General features: G+C 37.8%; 1 protein-coding gene across 2 annotated transcripts in view; it reads left to right on the top strand.

Annotated features, from left to right (window-relative positions):
* The first annotated feature begins 7,884 nt into the window (after positions 1 to 7,884).
* The window catches only part of TBC1D23 (TBC1 domain family member 23), a 64,682-nt gene continuing 49,593 nt past the window's right edge, over positions 7,885 to 22,973 (top strand). Inside the window, exon 1 of one of the 2 annotated variants that reach the window (XM_032150316.2) lies at positions 7,885 to 8,172. In XM_032150316.2, the coding sequence (XP_032006207.1) occupies positions 8,120 to 8,172 (53 nt within the window). In that variant the 5' untranslated portion in view covers positions 7,885 to 8,119. The remainder of the gene's footprint in view (positions 8,173 to 22,973) is intronic. The other variant, XM_032150317.2, reaches the window with a different exon arrangement.

The following is a 22,973-nucleotide window of genomic DNA, read 5'->3' as shown; positions in this document are numbered from 1 at the left end:
AAATTCCAAACACTTTTTTTTCCTCCTTTTTTTTTTTTTTTTTTTTTTTGACAAGGTTTCACTCTGTTGCCTAGGCTGGAATGCAGATGCACGATCTTGGCTCACTGGCAACCTCTGCCTCCCAGGCTCAAGCGATCCTTCTGCCTCAGCCTCCCAAGTAGCTGGGACAACAGGTGCATGCTACCATGTCTGGCTAATTTTTGTAGCTTTTTGTAGAGACGGGGTTTTTCTATGTCACCCACACTGGTCTCAAACTCCTGGACTCAAGAGATCCGCCCACCTCGGCCTCCCAAAGTGCTGGGATTACAGGTGTGAGCCACTGTGCCTAGCCCAAACTTTTTTTTTTTTTTTAGAGACAGAGTCTTGCTCTGTCACCCAGGCTGGAGTGCGGTGGTGTGATCTCAGCTCACTGCAACCTCTGCCTCCCAGGTTCAAGCAATTCTCCTACCTCAGCTTCCCAAGTAGCTGGGACTACAGGCATGTGCCACCACGCCCTGCTAATTTTTGTATTTTTTTTTTAGTAGAAATGGAGTTTCACTATATGTTGGCCAGGCTGGTCTCAAACTCCTGACCTCAGGTGTTATGCCTGCCTCAACCTCCCAAAGTGCTAGGATTATAGGCGTGAACCATCACACCCAGCCTCACCAAACTTTTATTCATATTACAAATGTAATACATGCTCATTGGAAAAAAAAATTCTAACAATTTATAGACATATAAGTGAAAGTCCCCCCTAAATCCTACCCACTAAACTTGACCACAGTTAACAATTCCACATGTATTATTTAATTTATATTTGCGTGTTCAAATATCATCTCAATTTTTTGGAAAAAAATGTGATAATACTAGACAGTGTTCTGTAACTTGGTTTTATAAATTAATATATCTTAAACATATTTCTGTGTTAGCATCCACAGTTTTACCTCATTCTATTTTAGCATCAGCATGGTATTTCATCATACAGATGAACCATTCAATAGTGGACAATTAGGCTAACTCCATTTTTTTGCATTTACAAGCCAAACAAAACATCAATAAGCATCCTTGTATATATTCTTACTCAATTGTACAAATATTTCTATAAGTTCTTGGAAAAGCATGTTACAAAAGGTATGCATATTTTAATTGTAAGTATTTCAAAAATTCCATCCAGAAGTGTTGTATCAACTGACTGCCCATAAATGGCATATGAGAATGCCTATTGCCATTCTCTGTCTCCAACTGGTAATCTCTCATCTTACATAAATAATCAAAATCAAAATTTACCATGATTCTTGTCCTTAGACCCAATCCATTTTCTGGGCTACAACCCTGTTTCCAACTTTATTTTCATTATGTTTTTACATTTTTGTTTTCTCCACTAGATATGAGATCTTTGGGACCAGGTTATACCTTTCCATTTCCAATGCCTGGCATCATACCTGATACACAACTGCAATTTGCTGTAGGAATAAATGATTGAATGGATTATATACATATATATATACACACACACATATATATAAGTACAAACCCTTATAGAGCATTTACTATGTGCCAGACATTGTTCTAAGCACTTCCACTAACTCATTTAATCCTCCCAACAATCCTATAAATTATCAATGAATGAATATGAAATCCAAATTCAAGTAAATCAAATGGCAATAATTGAGGTATATTTAAGGGGCAGCAGCAGCACAATGCAGAAATGAGTAATTCTGTTTGGGAGAGAGGGTTACAGAGAAAATGATGCTCAAGGCTTGTGGCTAGTAGCAACCAGCTGAGGGACTTAGCAGAACGTAACAAAGCAGAGGAAATAGTTTTTAAAAAGACATAAAGTCATGGAGCAGCAGGGTATATTTGAAGCCTTGAATACAGAATGGCTGAAGTATATTTTATAAAGAAAGATAGGGGCTGGGTGTGGTGGCTCATACCTGTAATCCCAGCACTTTGGGAGGCTGAGGTGGGTAGATCACGAGATCAGGAGTTCAAGACCAGCCTGGCCGACACGGTGAAACCCCGTTTCTACTGAAAAACAATACAAAAATTAGCTGGGTGTGGTGGTGCGTGCCTGTAATCTCAGCTACTGGGGAGGCTGAGGCAGGAGAATGGCTTGAACCCAGGAGGCAGCGGCTGCAGTCAGCTGAGATCGCACCACTGCACTCCAGCCTGGGTGACAGAGCAAGACTCCCTCTCAAAAAAACAAAAACCAGAAAGAAAGATGGGAAAGTACTTAATGAGACAGATTATGAGAATACTGTATCAGCTATAAGAAATTTGGGTATTCTTTCAGGGAGTGGTGAGTCATTGAAGCAATTTAGGTAGATTTTCATTTTAGAAAACGTGCAGCAAGAGGCACAAATTCAAATACCTTGGAGGACCTAGCAAGTAACAAATGGGGTCTGGTTTGAAGTAATGGGAAGTCTTGGGGGAAACATAATGAAAAGCGTATAAAGACACTGACGTTATTAAAAACAACAACAAAATAAAAACTGCTAAGTAAATTCAGCCTGAGGGTTGCCAGTTTGAACCCCTGGGGTAGAGGAAGTACTGACTGCATGGGGAAGAGTGTAGAAAAAGTAGAGACAAATTAAGGAATCCTTCATGTAAAACATAACAGGAAAAAAAAAAAACAAGAGAAAATCTGCAGAAGGGAACAAGAAGCCAACTTGAAAAATATTTAGGAAGGGAAAAAAATCATAGGCCATGCTGACCGATGGGAAGAAAGACAAAGAAGTTAGACTAAGTCCCAAGTTTCTGGCTAGCTGACTGGAGATTTAATGAAAAAATTCAACTCTATAGAAATGGCAGGTAGATGTGCACATAGTCTTTGAAATTTAACAAGATAAAAATAAATAATAAAGAAAAATTAACAAAAAGAAATGGCGGGTAGAGATTGGCAGGTAGGTAGACAAAATGAGTTGAGTTTTCAAACGTTGAGTTTGGAATGTCTGTCATCCAAGTGCAAGCTCCCAGTGGATGGCTGGATTTATATATGCAGAGTGCAAAAAAAAAAAAAAAAGGCTTTCTTTTGAATATCCATCTAAACTGAAGGTAGACAGATAGGCTGAAGACAAATGGGCTTTCTCTCTGCTGACAGATTATCACAGAATGCTTTGAAAATATTAATAATTTTTAAAATAACAAATGCTTTGAAAATAGTAATAATTTTTAAAATAATAATGCTTTTTATGGCAACATTATCGTTATAGTAATAATGGGTTGGAAATGGAGATACACGAGTTACCAGATTATAGGCGAGAATTAACAACAGAGAATTTATGATTGTCCAGAAAAAAAGTGTGAGCAAAATTATAGAGAATAAATTATTTATCTAAACTTTTGGATGCTTTTGTATCTGTAGTCATTTTTATGTTCATGATATCCTAAGAATTCTTTTTGTTTACTTTTGTATTTTCCTTATGTAAATTTGAGATGTGAAAAGGACAATGACAAGCTGTACAATTTAGCTTGGGTATTAGAGAAATCAGCTTGTAAATAACATATTCAGAAAAATTGTAACATATACCTATATTTTTAACACACATTGTCAAAAGCATATATCATATAATTCCATCGAATTACCTTAGATGATTCCTTGCTAATGATTTTATTTGGCAACACATATATATATACCCAAAAGGAATGGTGAATACAAGTGTATAAGGCAAATGGAGATAAATTATACATCAAGAATAGCACTGCCATTGTCTGAAGGATACTATTTTCAGATTGTGCCTGTATGTGTGTGTGTGTGTCCTTAGAGCTGTTAGTTCACGAAAAAGCAGGAAGTTCAGTTTTAAAAACTAAGGCTAGTTCCAGCTAACATATTGTTTACTATCCCTATTTCCAACCAGGAATTACTCAACCCCAATAAAAAGCCTTTTGCCTGGAACATTTGGGAACAAAATTGTAATGAGCAAAGGGTTAAACAGACTCCCACATTAAAGCACAAACATTTCAAACCTAAGAATGGGTCAATCCCTATCCAAATGTTTATTTTGGATCCATCTACAAAACCTATTTAGAGTCAACTTCAATTAGAGAAGACAACTACTAGAAGGATAATGGAGAAACAGAGTTTCCAGCCTTTTTTTTTTTTATCAGTTTGCTCAACATTTTAAAATGAATTAAAAGCAGATGTTGAAATTGCTGCCAACTGTTCACTTGTCATCTGTGAATGGGAATTAACTTGGTTTTGTTCATCATTCAATTAAATGTTAAGCTTCAGTAGTTTAAAGAGCCTGGGAATGCAGGTCCTGATGGGATTTTAAAATGACAAACAACTGAAGTAATTTTCATAACTGTGAAACCATTTGTCCTTGTAAAATAAAAAGGGAAATTCTTGGGAAAGTTTAGAATTCTGACACTCTCACAAAATAGCTGCAGAAACAAAAATCAATATTTTGTTATTTAACAAGAACTCTTAGGCACTATCTATACGTTCAGCCCTGCATTTGGTGCACTGGAGGCTACAGAGGAACTTAAAAATAGTTGCCATTCTCAGAGTTAAAGAATATAAGATGCTGTAGTGCCCAGGTGACGGTGCCTGTTGACGGTCCTAAACTAGGTCAGAGGCGACAGAATGTAAGAAGGGCTGAGATGATATGAGCAGGAATCTCAGGGGCAAGTTTCACTAAACAACGAAGAATGTGTAGGATTTAATATTACTTCATGTGGCAGCCAGCCTCTGAGATGGCCCCCAGTGATTCTTGTCTTTGGGTATTCAAGCCTTTATTGTGGTTCCTTCCCACACTGAATAAAGCTAACCAATAAGATATTGCAGAAATTACGACTTCCGAGGGTAGGTAATAAAAAAAATGTTGTAGCTTCAATCTTGGTCTCTGTTGAACTCTTACTCTGCGGGAAGCCAGCCACTATGTCAAGAGGATATTCAAGCAGCCCATGGAGAGGCTCATTTGGGGAGGATCTGAGACCTCCTGCTAACAGTCAACACCAACTCATCAGGCATGCGAGTGAGCCACCACGGAACTGGATCCTCCAGCCCCACTGAAGCCTTTAAATGACTGCATGACTGCAACCCTGGCCAACATCTTGCCTCCGACCTCAAGAGACCCTAAGCTGGAACATCTAGCTAAGCTGCTTCTAGATTCCTGATGCACAGAAATTGCGGGTTAAGTGTTTATTGCTTTAAGACATTGAGTTTTGGGGTAATTTGTTGTGCAGTAGTAGATTAAAATATCTTATTAGGTCTTTGTCTTTACCTAAGAATGCACAAAAGTCAAGAAAAGGCTGCACGAATATGGAATAAATGATCAAGAGCTATGATCATTTCTCCATCTCTTTTTAACAAATGCTAAAATAATATTACAATGAAAACTGAATTAAATTCTACTCACATAACAACTATGACCATGCAGATGAGTTCATAATCCTTACCTGTCCCTAAACCCAACCAGCCATTTCTATATAGGTGAATAGCTTAATCCATTACAAAAGTACTACAAAAAATTCCCTAGTTCATTTTACAAATATTTATGGAGATTCTACTATGTGTCATAGGCATGGTACAAATTAAGTACACGTAATACAGTATAAATTACATAACTATATGGCTCAGAACACCAAATAATAGATGAAAAATCTTTTATGTTCTCTACAATTTCATTTAAAACCAAGACATTTTAATTTTCTTGTTATAAGAAATACACTTTGATTTTATCCAAGGATAATATGAAATAATACACCTTCCCATTTGGATGTGGGAACTACAATTAGATGCACAAATGCAAGCAGGGGACACACCCCAAGATTTCATAATGAAATCTTCTCTAGTTCTTGAAAAGCGTTTTTGTTTTGTTTTAAGCAGAGGTCCATTATTAGAATTTAACAAATTCTACTTGAGGGAGTGAGGCTCTGTCTCAGAAAAATAAAAATAAAATAATAATAAAGAAAAACGGTTTGGCCAACATGGCAAAACCCCGTCTCTACTAAAAATACAAAAATTAGCCGGGCGTGGTGGCACACGCCTGTAGTCCTGGCTACTTGGGAGGCTGAGACGGGAGAATCACTTGAACTTAGGAAGCAGAGGTTGCAGTGAGCTGAGATCATGCCACTGTACTCCAGCCTGGGTGACAGAATGGGATTCTGTCTCAAAAAAAAAAAAAAAATCCCCCAGAAGACACTATCGCTAAACAATTTCGGTTGAAATCTTGTCCCCAATGGGTTATACATCACTAAGATATTGACCCTATCTAGAACTGGCTCCCTAATTTGTGAGGCCTAGTGCAAAATTAAAACCAGTGGCTCCTTGTTCCCAAATTATTAAGAATTTCAAGATGGCAACACCAGAGCATGAAATCAAGCACAGAGTTCTTCTAAGCATGTGGTGTCATGCTATTGCATAGACTACATGCCCATGAAGCTGGCTCTGGCTCCATTAAAGAACATAGAAGTCAGAACTTTCCACTTTATTTTGACAGAATAAAGAACTGTTTAAAAATGTCAAGTGACATATTTTTAATGGGAAAATATTTTACCAGAGACTATAAAGCAGTTGCTGATTTAATTATACTCAAAATGAATCATAATTGAGGACTAGAATCTTCTTAACCAGTGAGCAACTGCTTCTCATGTCAATGACTGAATAGGTTTTAAAACCATTTTCTGAAAAGTTTCTGAAAATCTACTGGCAACAATTGAAGGGACCCAGGGGAGGTCCTGAATATTAGAATGGTAATGTGACCTAGATTCACGTCTTTTATTCTTTTTGATACAGGGCATCTAAAGTCTCATTCTATGTTAAAAGAAATGTTCCCTAACAGATAACTGAACATTACAGAGATCCCAGCCTCGGAAGTGGGTGCAGTACCATGCAGATCTGTATTATTTCCCTTTAGGGAAGAGAGTGAACATGTTTTTGGTTGTAAATGAGATAGCTGTACTGTTTTGTATCTATTTAAAAAAATAGTTTTTGAAATTATGAAACATTTTAGATACCTAAGTATAGCCTCTCTAAAGAACACTGGCCACCTATGTGGCCACCTTGGGGCCCTTAATAAATAAAATATTTAAAAATTCATGGAAACTCCTCCCTTTCCCTGAATGTAACTGCCATTCCGAGTTTTCTATATATCATTCTCCTGCATTTAAACTCATATGGATCTATTTTAAATATATTGTCTTTTAAACACCAACTATAAATGATACCATACTTTACCTATCCGTCTGCAATCTGTTTTGCTCATTTAACAGCGTATTTTTCAGATGTATCCATATTGTTACATGCAGTTCTACTTCATCACTGTTGTTTTCAGGGCTTGCAGAAGCGTTTCTTTAGGTCCATTCTCCTGAGCGTGTGCTCATCCCAAGGCCCCGGTGGTGGCCAAGTGACCGCCCATGCGGTGTGAAGGGGAAGTGGAACGCGTAGAGAAGGATTTTGGCAGCTCTCCTTGCCTGGAATTCCAGTCCTAGAATTCTAAATTCGGACTTGATCTTCCAGACTGTTACGAAGATACATTTAAGTTAGGAGGCTAGAACGTATCTCTTTTAGTATTTAGCTTGATTTACAACTTTTAAATATTCAGTCAAAAAGTATGTGGGCCTTCATTTATACTTTTGACGGGGCCTCACAAATAGGGGTGGTCTGCCCCTTTCCTTACGTCCCACTCTTTCTTCAAATTAAATTGCTACAGCAGGAAATTACTAAACTGTGGCTCTTCTCCTACGTCCGCCTTCCCTATGTCAATCCCCATTTCCTTTGCTTTCTCCAATAGTTAGGACTCTAAATTCTAACTGTTAATTTCGACGCCAAGCTGTAATGAAGACGCTAAGTGGACGCTAAAAAGAGACGCTGTTGTCACACAAGGCCTCCAACTGGGCCGGCTCCCACCGAGCTCCGCCCACCCCGCCCCGCCCCGCCCGCGGCACCGTGGCATCTTGGGACATGTAGTCTTTGGAGGGGCAGCTGCCTCCACCAAGTCTCCTCTCCCAAGACGCTGCCTTTCGGCTTCGGGACGCCGTGACGTTGCGTTCCTCCAGTCCCTTGCCACCTCCCTCTTTCTTCCCCTCTGGGGAAGTTCAGTGCTGGACTTCCGAAGACCTTTTACGACATTGAGTCTCGGAGTTGTTCTCAGCGCCGGATCCACTTTTCGGCAAAGTGACGTGGACGTCAACAGCAATGGCGGAAGGAGAAAAGGTGCTGCCCCTGCCAACGTCGAGCGGCGACGGCTGGTGAGTGAAAGCCGGGGCTAATTTCCAGTGCCCCTTTATTCTTCCTTCTCACCATGCTGCCGGTCCCCGAGGAGCCGTCTGGCGTCGGCATGGAACGGAGAGGCCGGTCCTAGGCGAAGTCCGGTGCCTTGCCCCGCCCCCTCTGCCTGCTGGGTGCCCCCTGCCTGCCTGGTTCTGCCCAAGGGACTGGGGCGGAACTCCCAAGGAGAGGGGTGTCATCCAGATGCTGGGCCTCAGAACGGTCCTCCTGTGTCGTCCGTCAGTCTCCAAAGTGTGCTGGAGTGGGTGGCTTCAGGGCTGGGTTTGGCCAGAGTCCCTGGCTGTGGGAGTTGGAGTAGGCTGAAGAAGGAAGTTTGTTGGATGCAGATCTGAGACACTAAAATACAATGTGAAGAAAAGACGTTTTGAAATGACCACTGCAACCTTCGCCTGAGGGTTCAGAGGTTGACCCGAGGAGAATCCCTCCCAAGTAGTTGGTATACTTTTTTTATTCTGGCTGTTATCTCGTTTTGCATTCCAACAGTTTTCATCATTCGTCTCCACGCAAGTCGTCTTTTCCCCTACTACCACATTTCTCACAGCTCGATTTCTGAGCTTTGGATGCAGTGTGGGACTTTGCTCTTACTGCACCCAAGCTTTTGCATGCTTACCTGATTTATACTCGGGATTGTAGGGGAAGACCGCCAATAATTCTTTGGTAAACTGCTTACCCAGTGTTAATCTTTGGGAAAGGCTTCTACTTTTGAAATAGTTGCTCTCACAATACACTGTTAGGTTGTACAACATCATTTTTTAAAAAGGGACCTTTAGAGGCTTGTCTAAGTTTTACAGTTGATCTAAGTGTATTGACCACATGTATTAGTTTTGGATTTGCTTGTTCGTTATATTGTATGTGTACAGCTCATGGGCACTTTAAAAATAATACAGGACATTCATAGACATCGACTTTAATCTCAGAGAAAAAAATGGAAATCGTTAAAAGGGATAGATAATTAGTAATTAAGAAATTCAGCTCTCCATTAGCAGACATCAAACATTACTTTCATGCGCTTCCGTGTGAAGAGACCACCAAACAGGCTTTGTGTGAGCAACATGGCTGTTTATTTCACCTGGGTGCAGGTGGGCTGAGTCTGAAAAGAGTCAGCAAAGGGTGGTGGATTATCATTAGTTCTTACGGGTTTTGGGATAGGCGGTGAAGTTAAGAGCAATGTTTTGCGGGCAGGGGTGGATCTCACAAAGTACATTCTCAAGGGTGGGGAGAATTACAAAGAACCTTCTTAAGGGTGGGGGAGATTACAAAGTACCTTCTTAAGGGTGGGTGAGATTACAAAGTACATTGATCAGTTAGGGTGGGGCAGAAACAAATCACAATGGTGGAATGTCATCAGTTAAGGCTATTTTTACTTCTTTTGTGGATCTTCAGTTACTTCAGGCCATCTGGGTGTATACGTGCAAGTCACAGGGCATGCGATGGCTTGGCTTGGGCTCAGAGGCCTGACAGTTACCGTAGCGCTGGGCTCTCCAAGATGTCAGAGGAAAACTTCATGGTGATCTAGATATAGTTTTTTTTTCTTTAACTTGCTTATGTTGGAGTTGGGGAGGTGTAACAAAGTAAAATCTCATTCTTTGTGAGTGTGATTCAAAGTGTTACGAGAGGTTGGCGGTGGGGGCTGGAGCAGTTGGAGTCACTGGGGGAAAGCTTAATGAAAGCAGCAGTGTCTCAATTAGGCTTTGAAGAATGAGTAGGATTTAAACCCCAGGGCTGTCTAATAGAAGCCACATATTGTAATTTAAAATTCTGTAGTAGCAGCATTAAAAACTAAAAAGAAGCCTGGGTGCGGTGGCTCACGCCTGTAATCCCAGCACTTTGGGAGGCTGAGGTGGGGGGGATCACTTGAAGTCAGGAGTTCAAGACCAGCCTGACCAACATGGTGAAACCCCCATCTCTACTAAAAATACAAAAATTAGCCAGGCGTGGTGGCGCGTGCCTGTAATCCCAGCTACTTGGGAGGCTGAGGCAGGAGAATCGCTTGAACCCGGGAGGCAGAGGTTGCAGTGAGCCGAGATCGAGCCACTACTCTCCAGCCTGGCGACAGTGTGAGGCTCGGTCTCAAAAAAAAAAAAAAGAAAGAAAGAAACAGGTGAAATCAGTTTTAATAATCTATTTTATTTAACATATTTCAACATGTAATCATTGTTTAAAAATTAGATAATTGTACATCTTTTTTTGTGCCAAGTCTTCAAAATCCAATGTGCATTTTACATCTACCTTATATTTCAATTTGGTCTAGCCACATTTCAGATATTAAATATCCACACATGGCTTGGAGCTAACATATTAGTGCAGAATCAGATTAAGAGATGGGAAAGGCCTCTGAATGGAGTAACAGCATAAACAAGGGCGTAGACAAGACAACTAATTTGTTTTGAGAGTAAGAATGAGAACTACCTGGTTGGAGAGAAGTTGCAGAAAAATACGTCTTTTTGCTTCTGGTGTCCTGCAAGAATGGCAGGAGAAAAAAGGAAAATAGATCTGGAAAAATAGTAAAAAAAGTTTTTAACTAATTAAATGCACCTTTTAAGAATCAGTGACAGACATTACAACACTTTTCAGAAAGTGACCTAGCTGGTTATAGCCTGAACTTTGCTGTTTGGGAACGGTGAATTGTATCATAAACTGGCGGTAACCAGCTCATTGAGTACCATGAGAGGAAATGTTTCCACAGTTAAGGTGCCTCTGGGGAGTTCTTAGGTTAGAGGGATTGTGAGGATGTCTCTGGTTCGCATGGGCAGAGGACATGGAGTGAATGTTTACTAGAGATAGCATTTGTTCTCTTGTAGGATTGATGTATCTTTGGTGTGTCTTTGTATTTTTGCTGGTTTTATTTTCATGAATGGAGGAACCCTAACATGGTCAGTGATTTCTGTTTTCCCTCCATCCTCTTCTAATCTTTCTCCTTTTTATCCTGGCACTCTCATCAGCCCCCCAGAAGAGGATTTGAATAGAGTTAGGAAGACTTTGGGATTGGGAGCCAGAGGTTCAGTAAAGGCTGTGTTCTTAGAGTGCTTGGTGAATGGGTTATAGAATGGGGATGCTTTACTCTTTTTGTTTTGTTTTGTTTAAGAAACGAGGTCTCGCCGTGTCGCCCAGGCTGGCCTCATACTCCTGAGTAGCTGGGGACTACAGGTGTGCCCCATCCATCCGGGTGTTCTACTCTGTTTTTCTCTCCCTCCCCCTCCCTCCCTCTCTTTCTCTCTCTCTCTCTCTTTCTTTTAACTCTGTCAGATGGAATTTTTTCTAAAATGTATCATATATCTTACTGCCTAGCTCAAACTCATCTTAATGACTTGAGTCATTCAGTTTACAAATGTAAGTGTAATTTAAGATAAAACTAGGTCTCTGTCCTCAGGGAATTTATGGTCTAGATACAGGAGGCATGTTTGAGAACATCGATTACTTTTGTGTTATTGTAATATGGTGAGACTTTTAGGGCCTATCTAGACAAATTGTTGCTATGTTAAGTGACACAGCTATCTCTTTTTGAGATTGCTTTTTATAAGTTTTTCCTATTTTCTTTTTTTGTTGTCAGTGGTATCTCTCAATTTGTTCCTAGTCTGTGAAACTAAGCCATTGAACTTGTTGAAATTGTGTATACATTCTTAAAAAGGCTCAGGATGGACCTTGAAGATCTTAAAAGTATGTGGACTCTATAACATTGTTTTTGCTGATTTTCAGTTATGTTCTAGTTCAGTGCTTCTCAAAATTTAAACGTACATTGGAATTATCTGGGGAGCTTGTTAAAATGCTCTCCAGGTAACTGTGATTGTGATTCAGTATATTTTGAGGTGGAACTTGAGAGTCTCTGTTTCTGACTAGCTGCTGGGGGTTGCCAATTCTGGTGGTTTATGGACCACACTTTAGTTAGCAGGGTTCTAGGTTATATATATATATCAGAATGAGTAGGTCAGAGGAATTTGTATATGTCACATTGTATCACCTTACATGTTATACTAAAATATGTGTAATGACATGACTTATCATTGTTCTTTAAATAATGAACTTCTCAAAGGCAGTGGCTGATAAAAGGCAGGTGGCTCAGTAAATGTTTATTGAATGTACGCATGAATGAAGACTTTCATGTAATTATGTGCAATAGCATACTAAGCTGTCATTTAATATAAATTTCCTGACTCCAGTGTTTTTGTGAGCTGTGGAATTATCTGTTGGTATAATGCTTATTCTTTATGGAAAGCCAAAGTAATCAGAAAATGCCTCAGCTTTCAAGCTCTCTGGGATTCAGCCATGTAAACTCAAAGGGTGTGGTGAAATCTTGTAAAAATGCTTATAGTTAGTTTTAAGTGATTTGAATTTAATTAAAAAAAATTAATATAAGTTATGAGAATCTGGATTTGTAAAATCAAACATGTTAAATTGTTTCAGTGAAAAGATTGGTAATTACCCTTCTTGTTATTGAAGAAATTAGCACTGGATTTGACCATATGTTCTCATTTTCCAAGACTTTCTTCCCGAAATAATGTCTAAAGATCTATAGTCATAATTTAAAAATTATTTTGGTATTGACTTTAATTATATAACTGTTGAAATTGGGAGTTTGCTTAATTAAAAAATGTTACTTAATATTCAACTTTTAATTAGTGTTTTTTATTGCTAAACCCTTCTTAAGTTATTGCTAAACTTTTCTTAAAATTATAAAAATATTAATTCCACAAAGAATCTTCTATTGTTAATCTGAGATGTGAGTAGGAATTGTTTGAGAATAATAAGTTATTTTTCAAAGTTTTCTGCACTCCGTAAATAGTACTATCAGTGTTCCCCATTTAATAAGCATTAAAATGAGAAAAGATTTAAATGTCTTTTAAGAACTAAGTGATTGAAATTTTAGATATGATATAATCAATAAAGAAATATGTTAAATGTAAAAGAAAAAGGAACTCTTTGTTTAAGAAGAACATTATCTACTTGTGGAACTGGGAAGGCTGGATACTACTTTTAGAAGAAATGAGAAATGAACTTCATTTGTTGAATTGGGGTTATGATGTGACAGTTATTTGATTTTGTAAACTATAATTAGAGGGCAAGCAAAGATAAATGAAAAAGACTTATTTTATACTATTTACATTAAAATCTTTAATTATAATTTAGATTTTATAGTTTTTAGCGGTAATTTTTTTTTTTTTTGAGACGGAGTATCATTCTGTCACCTAGGCTGGAGTGCAGTGTGCGATCTCAGTTCACTGCATCCTCCGCCTCCCGGGTCCAAGGGATTCTCCTGCCTCAGTCTCTCAAGGAGCTAAGATTATAGGCGTGTGCCATACCCAGTTAATTTTTGTATTTTTAGTAGAGATGGGGTTTCACCGTGTTGGCCAGGCCGGTCTCAAATCCCTGACCTCAGGTGATCCACCCTCCTCACCCTCCCACAGTGTTGGGACTACAGGCATGAGCCACTGCACCCAGCCTAAAGGTAATTCTTAAGTAATAATTCACTTCTAGGATTTTGTTTCCTGTGGATGTTTTAATATCCATAATTTGAGTTAGTAATTGGTTTTTGCATGCTAAATAAATGTATTTCAATTAATTCATTTTTATCTCTGTGTACTCACTGCAGAGAGGCGACAAGTGCATTCCCTCTGTAAGTATAGTGAGCAATTCAGAGCACCCAGTTAAATATACTGCAATATGCAGCCAACTTTTCAGTAGGAGTCTTCTGGACAGAATTGAGAAAATATGCTTGACAAAGCATTTCTGCTGCACAGTGCTGAAATGTGGATTCTTTTTGGTATAAAGACAGTGCCTTCTCTCATGTGTCAAAAAGCAAAATAGAGTTTAGCAAACATTCGCAGTTCAGCAAACATTCCCTGAATAGTGGTTATATTCAGGCTGCTGTGTAAGGTTTTAGAAAAAAATTTGAAACAGTTTTAAAATCAGGAATGTGCATTGTGGTACCTTCCTTGGATACTTTGATTTTTTCATCATTTTATCTCTAGGAATACTGTGTGAAAATAGCTTCTGAAGATATCTAAATGCGGGTGTTTTGGAAATTACAGGCTCTAACAGAAAAGAATAGGATTAAACAGTTTGAAAAGGGGCAGGGCTTGAAATGAGTTAAATATTGAGAATTATAGATGGAAAGCAGGTAAGTACCTTCCATTAAGCTCATAAAATCAAATTCTTTCTTGTAGAAATAAAGAACTTAAGAGCCACTTAAACCTATTTTCTGAAATTTAATGTCTATTTGTTTCAAGGGTCTGCCTAACTTTTTAACCTGAGTTAAGAAAATAATGACTAAGTCATTTGTTGCAAGTCTTCATCTTTTTTCTTGATGCTTAAAGGAGTTTTTTCTTATCCTTTAGCTGACATAGCATTTGATAGTTGGGTGGGAATCTTGTAGTGTTTGCTTCTTTTTTATTTTAAAGTAGTTGATACATTAAACTAGTTGTTATGGTGGTATTTAATAATTTCAGCAAGGAGATATACAGGTTGAATATCTCTTTGGAATACTTGCATTATACTTAACCAGTTGAGCATCCCTAATCAAAAATCTGAAATCCATAATGCTCCAATGAGCATTCTTGTGAGTATCATGTTGGTGCTCAAGAGTTTCAGATTTTGGAGCATTTCGGAGTTGGGATTCTTGGATTTGGGATGCTCCACCTATATAAGAAAATACTATACATTTGCATAGAGCATTACTCTTTATATATAATGCTTATATATATTAATAACATCTCATTTGGATCTTAAAACAGCTCTATGAGAAAGCAAAGTTATGCATTGGGCATGATGGCTCATGCCTGTAATCCCATCACTTGGGGAGGCCAAGGTGGGAGGATTGCTTGAGCTCAGGAGTTCGAGACCATCCTGGGCAACATAGTGAGGCCTCGTCTTTACTAAAAATAAAAAAAATTAGCCAGTCTTGGTGGCACAAACCTGTAGTCCCAGCTACTGGGGAGGTTGAGGCAGAAGGATTGCTTTAACGGGGTGAATCGAGGCTGCAGTGAGCTGTGCACACCAAGCCTGGTGACAGAGCGAGACTGTGTCTCTAATAATAATAATAATGATGTCCATGGGTTATTTTTCCTTTAAACAGTTTCCAACCTTTGTTTTGAAGCCTCTGTGCATCACTTCGTGATGCAAAAGATTTATTCGTCTCATATATGTGTACAATTTGAATACCAGAAATCCTTTATTTTGTGAATTCCATTTAGATTAACCATCAGCATGAAATTCAATGAAATCCTCTTATCAAAAAAAATGTTCCTTGATGGTTGGAATCCACCTTAAAAAAAAAAAAAAAACCCAATATGTATTTATTTGCCAAACTATGATCCCCATTGGCATAGTACCCTTGAGAATTGTCCAAATGTTTCAAAGTGTTGTCACTTCATTTGCTATAGTTGTTTCTTTATAACAACTATGTTTCTGAAATGATAGTTTCCAGACAAGGAATGTTGGTAATGTTTCTTTTGTCGTTACACTTTGGATAAAGTGGAAATTTGTAATAGACACAGGTGATATCTCTCTCTTTTTGCTGTTTTCATGCCATTCTCTGTCTTAGGCAAAAGATACCCTCTATTTTTAGTTTCCAAATAAGCTACGTTAGTGGGGTGAAAAAACAAGGATGCATTTCTTTGTGCCTTAAAAATACTGAAGTCACCTCATATGTATAGAAGGGAACAGTGTTGAGGATTTTTATTTTAAGAAAGCATGAAAGAAGAAAGGATTTAGAGTGCTCGCTGAAGTTGACTGCTCATTAGAGAAATTACTCTCCAATTTTTAGTCAAAATTGTATAGCAAATGCATTGCAACATTACACATATAGTTATGAGAAATGTTTTTTGTGTATCTTTTTATTTTTTACTTAGGCAACAACTGAGTTTTTTTCTTAGCAGAGAAATGGTCACCATTGGTACCATTGATGTAATTTGATCTACATGGATTTTTGATCAAAAATAAATCTAAGATTTAAAACACCTGTTCCATTTGTAGTTAATTTTAGTAGCTTATAGAATAACATTTCTGTGATCTCTAGCTCTTTTGCCTATTGCATACAGTGATGAAATACTGTAGCTATTAAGTTTGCCTTGTCAAGCCAAGAGGACTAGATTTAGCACCTTCTTTACTTGGCTCAAGATCCTGATTAAAACACAAATTCTAGAGATTACATTATTCATAAGGGAATCTCCCAAAGCTGTTTTTGTGGATCTGGTCCTAATGCAAAATTTTACAAATTGTTTAAAGCTGGTGAATGGGTGTTTTTCCCCTTGGCATATAAATTTGTAACTTGTTAAAATGCTTGTAATAAGCATGCCTGATTCTGACACAAATCTAGATAACTTCACAGTTATCAAATTGTATCAAATTGTTCTCTCACAAGACTTTAAATTGTCAAGGTCTTTTCTGAATGTGCTGTCATACTATTGAAATACTTGGAAAGTTTTGATGGTTTGAGGTTGGTATTTAAAAATATGTTGCACAAGACATACTGTGGTCCTTGAGCTCCATGCATATCTACTGTACAAGTGAATCTGTAGCAAAGTTCTCTCTTTTCATTTCTACCAAATGTCATACAGAATATTCAAGAACTAATTAAGGAGTTTCGTTATGGTAGTACTTTGTAACCAGCGTCCTAACAATAGTAGCAAAATAAGTTCAGACAAAGCTTTGGTGCTGATGTCTCATTATCTCGGCATTAAGAAACCCCCAGAAATGTGGTGGCACAAATTAAGCCATGAAACCACAATTCAATATATGCAGCTTGCCACTGCTTACTCACTGTTCCACAATTTGCTAGTGCTTATGACTAATTAGCTGTTCACTTTCGAGTTTTAAGTAATTGGTCAGAGGCTTGTACCTGATTAGGATATGTATATGGACAAGCTGGGCTGTCATGGTTTAATCTGAGCTCACAGTGGTTTACATTCTAAACAAATATGAATAAATTGCACCTCAGAGCCACTCCCACCTCTGTTCAACAGGATTTAGATGATAGGACTTGGACTAGAACCTTGGAATAGCCATCTGGCATATAAGCTACATAAGAGCATTGACTTTTTTTCTGTACTGCATCCCCTGTGCCTCACACAGTGGGTGGCCTGTAGTAGGTGCTCAATACATATGTGTTGAAGGTTTGAGTAAAAGAATACTTATGTCAGGGAAGGAAATAATTCAGTATATGGGTTAGGAAAGCAGAGGAAAATCTAAATGAGAGTGTTTTAAGAAGACAGTCAAACTTTGCAGTGTATGTAAAGGGGACGAGAGCTGAGAAAGATGACTAATGACTTCTGAGAGCACCTTTAGTAGAGTGATGGAGGTTTTGAGTGAATGAGAGAGTAAGTTTAGGTGAGTAGAGACTACTGTTTTCAAAGAAGTTGAACTGTAAAGGGAAGGAGAGAGATGACTTTTTGATGGGGAGTAGGTTATATTTATATATAGGACCCTTCAAGTAAGTAAATGTGAAAATTTTAAAGGAAAGGAGATAATCACAGGTTATATTTTTGAATGCTAGAAGTACTTTCATTGAAGGTTTGTGAGTTCATTTGTTTTCTCTTGGCTCTGTTTAATACTATTAGCAGACTCACAGGTTTAAATAATATCGTATGCAATAGAAATAACATATTTAAGATGTTTACATGTCAGGCTTTGGGCTTTTATTGATTTCCCAGTAGTGTAGCTTTTGTATTTTTATTTTAAGAAAATAATAATAAATCTTAGACCTTGGCCACTTTAAGACACAATATTAACTTTTTTAATGTGGTAATTGAATTTTCTTTGTAATTTCTCTATACTCTGCATTTAAGTGTAGAGTGATTACATATATTATAGGCCTTACTTGGTCCTTTAAAAACTGCTAGTCTTCATTATTTTTTATAATTACAGAAAAGGATTCAATTTTAAGAATTTTGAAGATTAGTGAAGCTGACTTAGCTTAGTTGATAGACTGAGAGGCTTCATGAATTTAAAACATTTTTTTTCCAACCCAGAAAACATTCTATTAATATCTTAGTGTTTTAGATTTGGTTAAGAAAGGGGCTGGAGATGATACAGAGAGTGGTCCCTATGGAGTGGTGAGGATCAAAGAGGGATGAGAAATGGAAGTGGCTTGGCAAGAGAGGGAAGAGACAGATTTCAGATGAGGGAAAAGTTGTTACATATATTGTCAAGAATTCTTTGTGAAAGGAACAACCAAAAGTTTGGTAGCTGGATGGAAAGGGAGAACGTGGAGACGTTTTTGTGATGGACATTGCTGTTTCTAATGGCAATTTTTGAGCATGTTTTCTCGGAAGAAAGAGCCAGTAGAGAAGGAAGTGGAAGGTAGGAGAGAGGGGATAACAGATGGCACATGACTTCTGAAAGATTGTGGGGAGTGGGTGGAGATAAGAGCCAGGTGAAGTTACCAGTCTTAGGGTAGAGAAGAGATACGTAAGTCTCCTGTGGATACAGGAAAGAAGAAAATGACTGGAATAATAAGTTGCTTATGTTTGTTTGTGGAGGGGACTGAGATCAAAGGGAAGAGAAGCCTGCTGGCCTATTTATTCTCTCTGGAATCAGAAGTAAAGTCACCTGAGGTAAAGTGGCTGGGTAAGGAGTCTGAAGTAAGTGGAGAATAGGAGATTTTCAGGCACTATTGTTATATGATAGCATCATAGAGTTGTCTTATTTTCCCAAGAAGCCCACGTTGAGTAGAGTATGGGAACAAAGAAGGCAGACTGGTTAGATTAACCTAATGTTGGGAATTTGCAGCTTTCTGAATGTGACAGAAAGAGCAAGGAGTGAAGAAGTCAAAGGTGTTGTCAAGAATGTGCTCTAAGTTTTGGGCCATGGAGTCAAGACTGAGGACATAAAGTGAAGCCACATGAAGACTTTTCTAACGAATCCATGCCACCCTTCCATCCTTACCTTTGTCTCCATCCACGGGGAGTGTGGGGAGGATACTTACTCCCTCAAATTAATTATTTTCTCCACTCAAAAATTGAGCCACATGTTTTTATATCTTTTAAGTTACTTCCAAGTTTATCATACTGTAAACCTTTAAAATACAGTTTGTTGTCAGCTATAAGTTGAACTTGTTTCGCCTGTTTATACTTCCAGTATTCAGTATTGGAGAACTAAAATGGAACAGATTAAAGTAGTACATGTGCCACATTGTTTCCTACTTAATGATTCTGTAAAGTATCCTTTCTTAAGTAGCAGTTACTTAATATGCTAAGCAAAGAAGTAATATGTTTGAGAACATGCAGTATTTCGTTTTCTGTTCTCGCTTTAGTTTGCTAGGGATAATGGTCTCCAGAGATGACACAAACAAATGGAAAAATATTCCATCCTCGTGGATAGGAAGAATCAATATTGTTAAAATGGCCATACTGCCCAAAGCAATTTGTAGATTCAGTGCTATTCTCGTTACACTGCCATTGACATTCTTGACAAAACTAGAGAAAACTATTTTAAAATTCGTATGGAACTGAAAAAGAGCCTGAATAGCCTAGGCAATCCTAAGCCAAAAGAACAAAACTGGAGGCATCACGCTACCTGACTTCAAACTACACTACAGGGCTACAGTAACCAAAACAGCATGATACTGGTACAAGACCAGACACATAGACCAATGGAACAGAACAGAGAACCCAGAAATAAGACGACACACCTACGACTATCTGATCTTCAATAAACCTGACATAAGCAATGGGGAAAGGATTCCCTATCTAATAAATGTTGCTGGGATAACTGGATAGCCAATATGCAGAAAATTGAAACTGGATCCCTTCTTTACACTGTATACAAAAATCAACTCAAGATGGAAACCTAAAAACTATGAAAACCCCATAATAAAACCCAGGGAATACTATTCAAAATTATATTTTCAGTATAATTGAGTTTATTATAAATATATATGTCTATATGTAAATGTATGTCTATATATGTCTATAAATACACACATGACAAACTGAGAAGTAATTCACAAAAAGTGATTATCTCATGGTAATGGAATTGTGGTTGGTTTTTAATTTTTTTAATGCATTGGCAAAATTCTTTAAAATGATTATGATTACAAAGTCATTTTAAGAAAGTAAGCTATTGTTCAGTAATAATAACAAAATAAATAGTATTCATGGATTCTGTTTATTAAAGAATTATGTAGCCAAGCATTGCACTGAATGTTTTGTGTTCAGAAACTTATTTAAGCATTAACTGACCCTGTAAGATAAGCATTGTGGTGCTTTTTCCTTTTGTAAGGTCACATGGCTGTTGAAGGGCCAAAATTGAAACCCGGATCTGACACTAAAGCTCAAATTTATGAATTTTTATAATACATTAAATAGAGTTAATTTTTTTTAATTGTGGTAAAATATACATAATGTAAAAAGTTTACCATCTTGACCATTTTTCAGTGTACATTAGTATTGAGTACATTTACATTGTTGTGCATATAATCTCTAGAATGCTTTTCATCTTGCAGAACTGAAACTTTGTATCTATTAAAGAGCTCCTCATTCTCCCCTCCCTCTGCCCTGGTAACCGCTATTTTACTTTCTGTCTCTATAAATTTAACTACTCTAGGTACCTCATATAAGTGGCATTTTATAGTATTTGTCTTTTTGGGATGGATTTATTTCACTTACCGTAATGTTGTCAAGGTTCATCTATGTCGTAGCATGTGTCAGAATTTCCTCCCTTTTTAGGCTGAATAATAGTCCATTATATATTATATGTATAAAATATATATTCTATAATATGTAATTAACTTATTAATTACATATATAAATTAATAAACATATAACATGATAAATATATAATATTTATTAATTACATATATCTATACATATAGTACACCCCTCCCTTTTTGTTTATTCATTCATCCCTCAGTAAATGGACACTCGGGTTGCGTTCACCTTTGGGCTACTGTGAATAATGCTGCTGTGAACATGTGTATACAAAAGTCACTTTCAGACTCTGCCTTCATTCAGTTCTTTCAGACATTTCAGGATATGGAATTGCTGAATTGTATGAGACATTTATTTTTAATTCTTTGTGGAACTGTCATACTGTTTTCCATAGTGGCTGCATCATTTTGCATTTCCACTAACTGTACACAAGGGTTCACATCTTTGTCAACCTATGTTTTTTGAAAGTAGTAGTCATCCTCATGAGTGTGACGGGTTCTTTGGTTTGGTTTTATTTTGTGTTTTTTTTTTTGTTTGTTTGCTTTTTGAGACAAGGTCTTGTTCTGTAGCCTGTTTTTTGAGACAGGGTCTCGTTCTGTAGCCCAGGCTGGAGTGCAGTGGTATGATCTTGGCCTTACTGCAGCCTCTGCCTCCTGAGCTCAATTGATGCTCCTGCCTCAGCCTCTTGAGTAGCTGGGACTACAGCCACATACCACTACAACTTGCTAATTTTTGTACTTTTTGTGGAAATGGATTTTTTCCATGTTGCCCAGGCTGGTCTCAAACTCCTGGGCTCAAGCCATCCAACCAGAAGTGCTGGGATTACAGGTATAAGCTACTGCCCCTGGCCTGGTTTGGGTTTGGTTTTTGAGTGAGGTTTCAATAGACTTGGTCTTTAAATTCTTTCAGACCTCTTGAAGAATAAATAATTAATAAACAAATAATATATATGTATCATACACTTAACCAGTTGAACTACTGATACTTATGTTCAAAATGAAGATAATTATAATAACCAAAAAGTTGAAACAACTCAAAAGCCCATTATATGGTGGATCGATAAGTAAAATATGGTATATTCATGTACAATGGACTATTATTTGGCAATGAAAGGCATGTACTGATACATGCTACATTATGGATAGATGTTGAAATGTTATGCTAAATGAAGCCAGGCATAAAGGCCACACATTATATGATTCCAGTTATATGAAATATCCAGAATTGGTAAATATGTAGAGACAGAAAGTAAATCAGTGGTTGGCAAAGACGGGTCAGGGTAGGAGGTGCTGGTGGGGAGGAATGGTGAGTGACTGCTAATGGGTATGGGGTTTCTTCAAGTGCAGAAAGATACTTGTTTAAAAAAAAAAAAAAAAAGGAGATGAACTAAGTCTCGTTTCTTGTTTTCATGCCCTGTTTGGCGAGAGTGTGTGTACATTTGTTTTTTTTTTTTTGGTTTTTTTTTTTGTTTTTTTTTTTTTTTTTACAGAGTCTCGCTGTCGCCCAGGCTGTAGTGCAATGGCGCGATCTCGGCTCACTGCAGGCTCCACCCCCCGGGGTTCACGCCATTCTCCTGCTTCAGCCTCCCGAGTAGCTGGGACTACAGGCGCCTGCCACCTTGCCCGGCTAATTTTTTGTATTTTTAGTAGAGGCGGGGTTTCACTGTTAGCCAGGATGGTCTCGATCTCCTGACCTCGTGATCCGCCCGCCTCGGCCTCCCAAAGTGCTGGGATTACAGGCGTGAGCCACCGCACCCGGCCATGTGTGTACATTTAAACAGTTTTCATAAATTTTGAAATGATGGGGAAAATAAATTTTTAGAACATGGTTGGGAGGAAAACCGAATTTAGAAAAATGTTAGTATATAGTCATTTTTTCCTAGTGGGAGATTTCCTATAATATTTTTAATTTTAGGAACACAATATATGTAATCCAATTGCTTTTAAAAATCGTAATTTTAGTATGATTCAATATGGTTTATTCAGAAAATTACAAAATTTCTAATAATGAATTTGTTAATCATAGAAGCATTTGGAAATGCATATTAAATTTGGTAGTGCTTGAAAATTCATGCTTCCTTCTCCCATACATTGTGCAAATGCTTCCATATGTTATTCACC

Source organism: Hylobates moloch, unplaced genomic scaffold, assembly GCF_009828535.3.
Source record: "Hylobates moloch isolate HMO894 unplaced genomic scaffold, HMol_V3 SCAFFOLD_4, whole genome shotgun sequence".
In the NCBI taxonomy this organism is placed as follows: domain Eukaryota; kingdom Metazoa; phylum Chordata; class Mammalia; order Primates; family Hylobatidae; genus Hylobates; species Hylobates moloch.
Note: the sequence above shows the minus strand (reverse complement) of the source record. Positions and strands in the feature narration are given on the sequence as shown.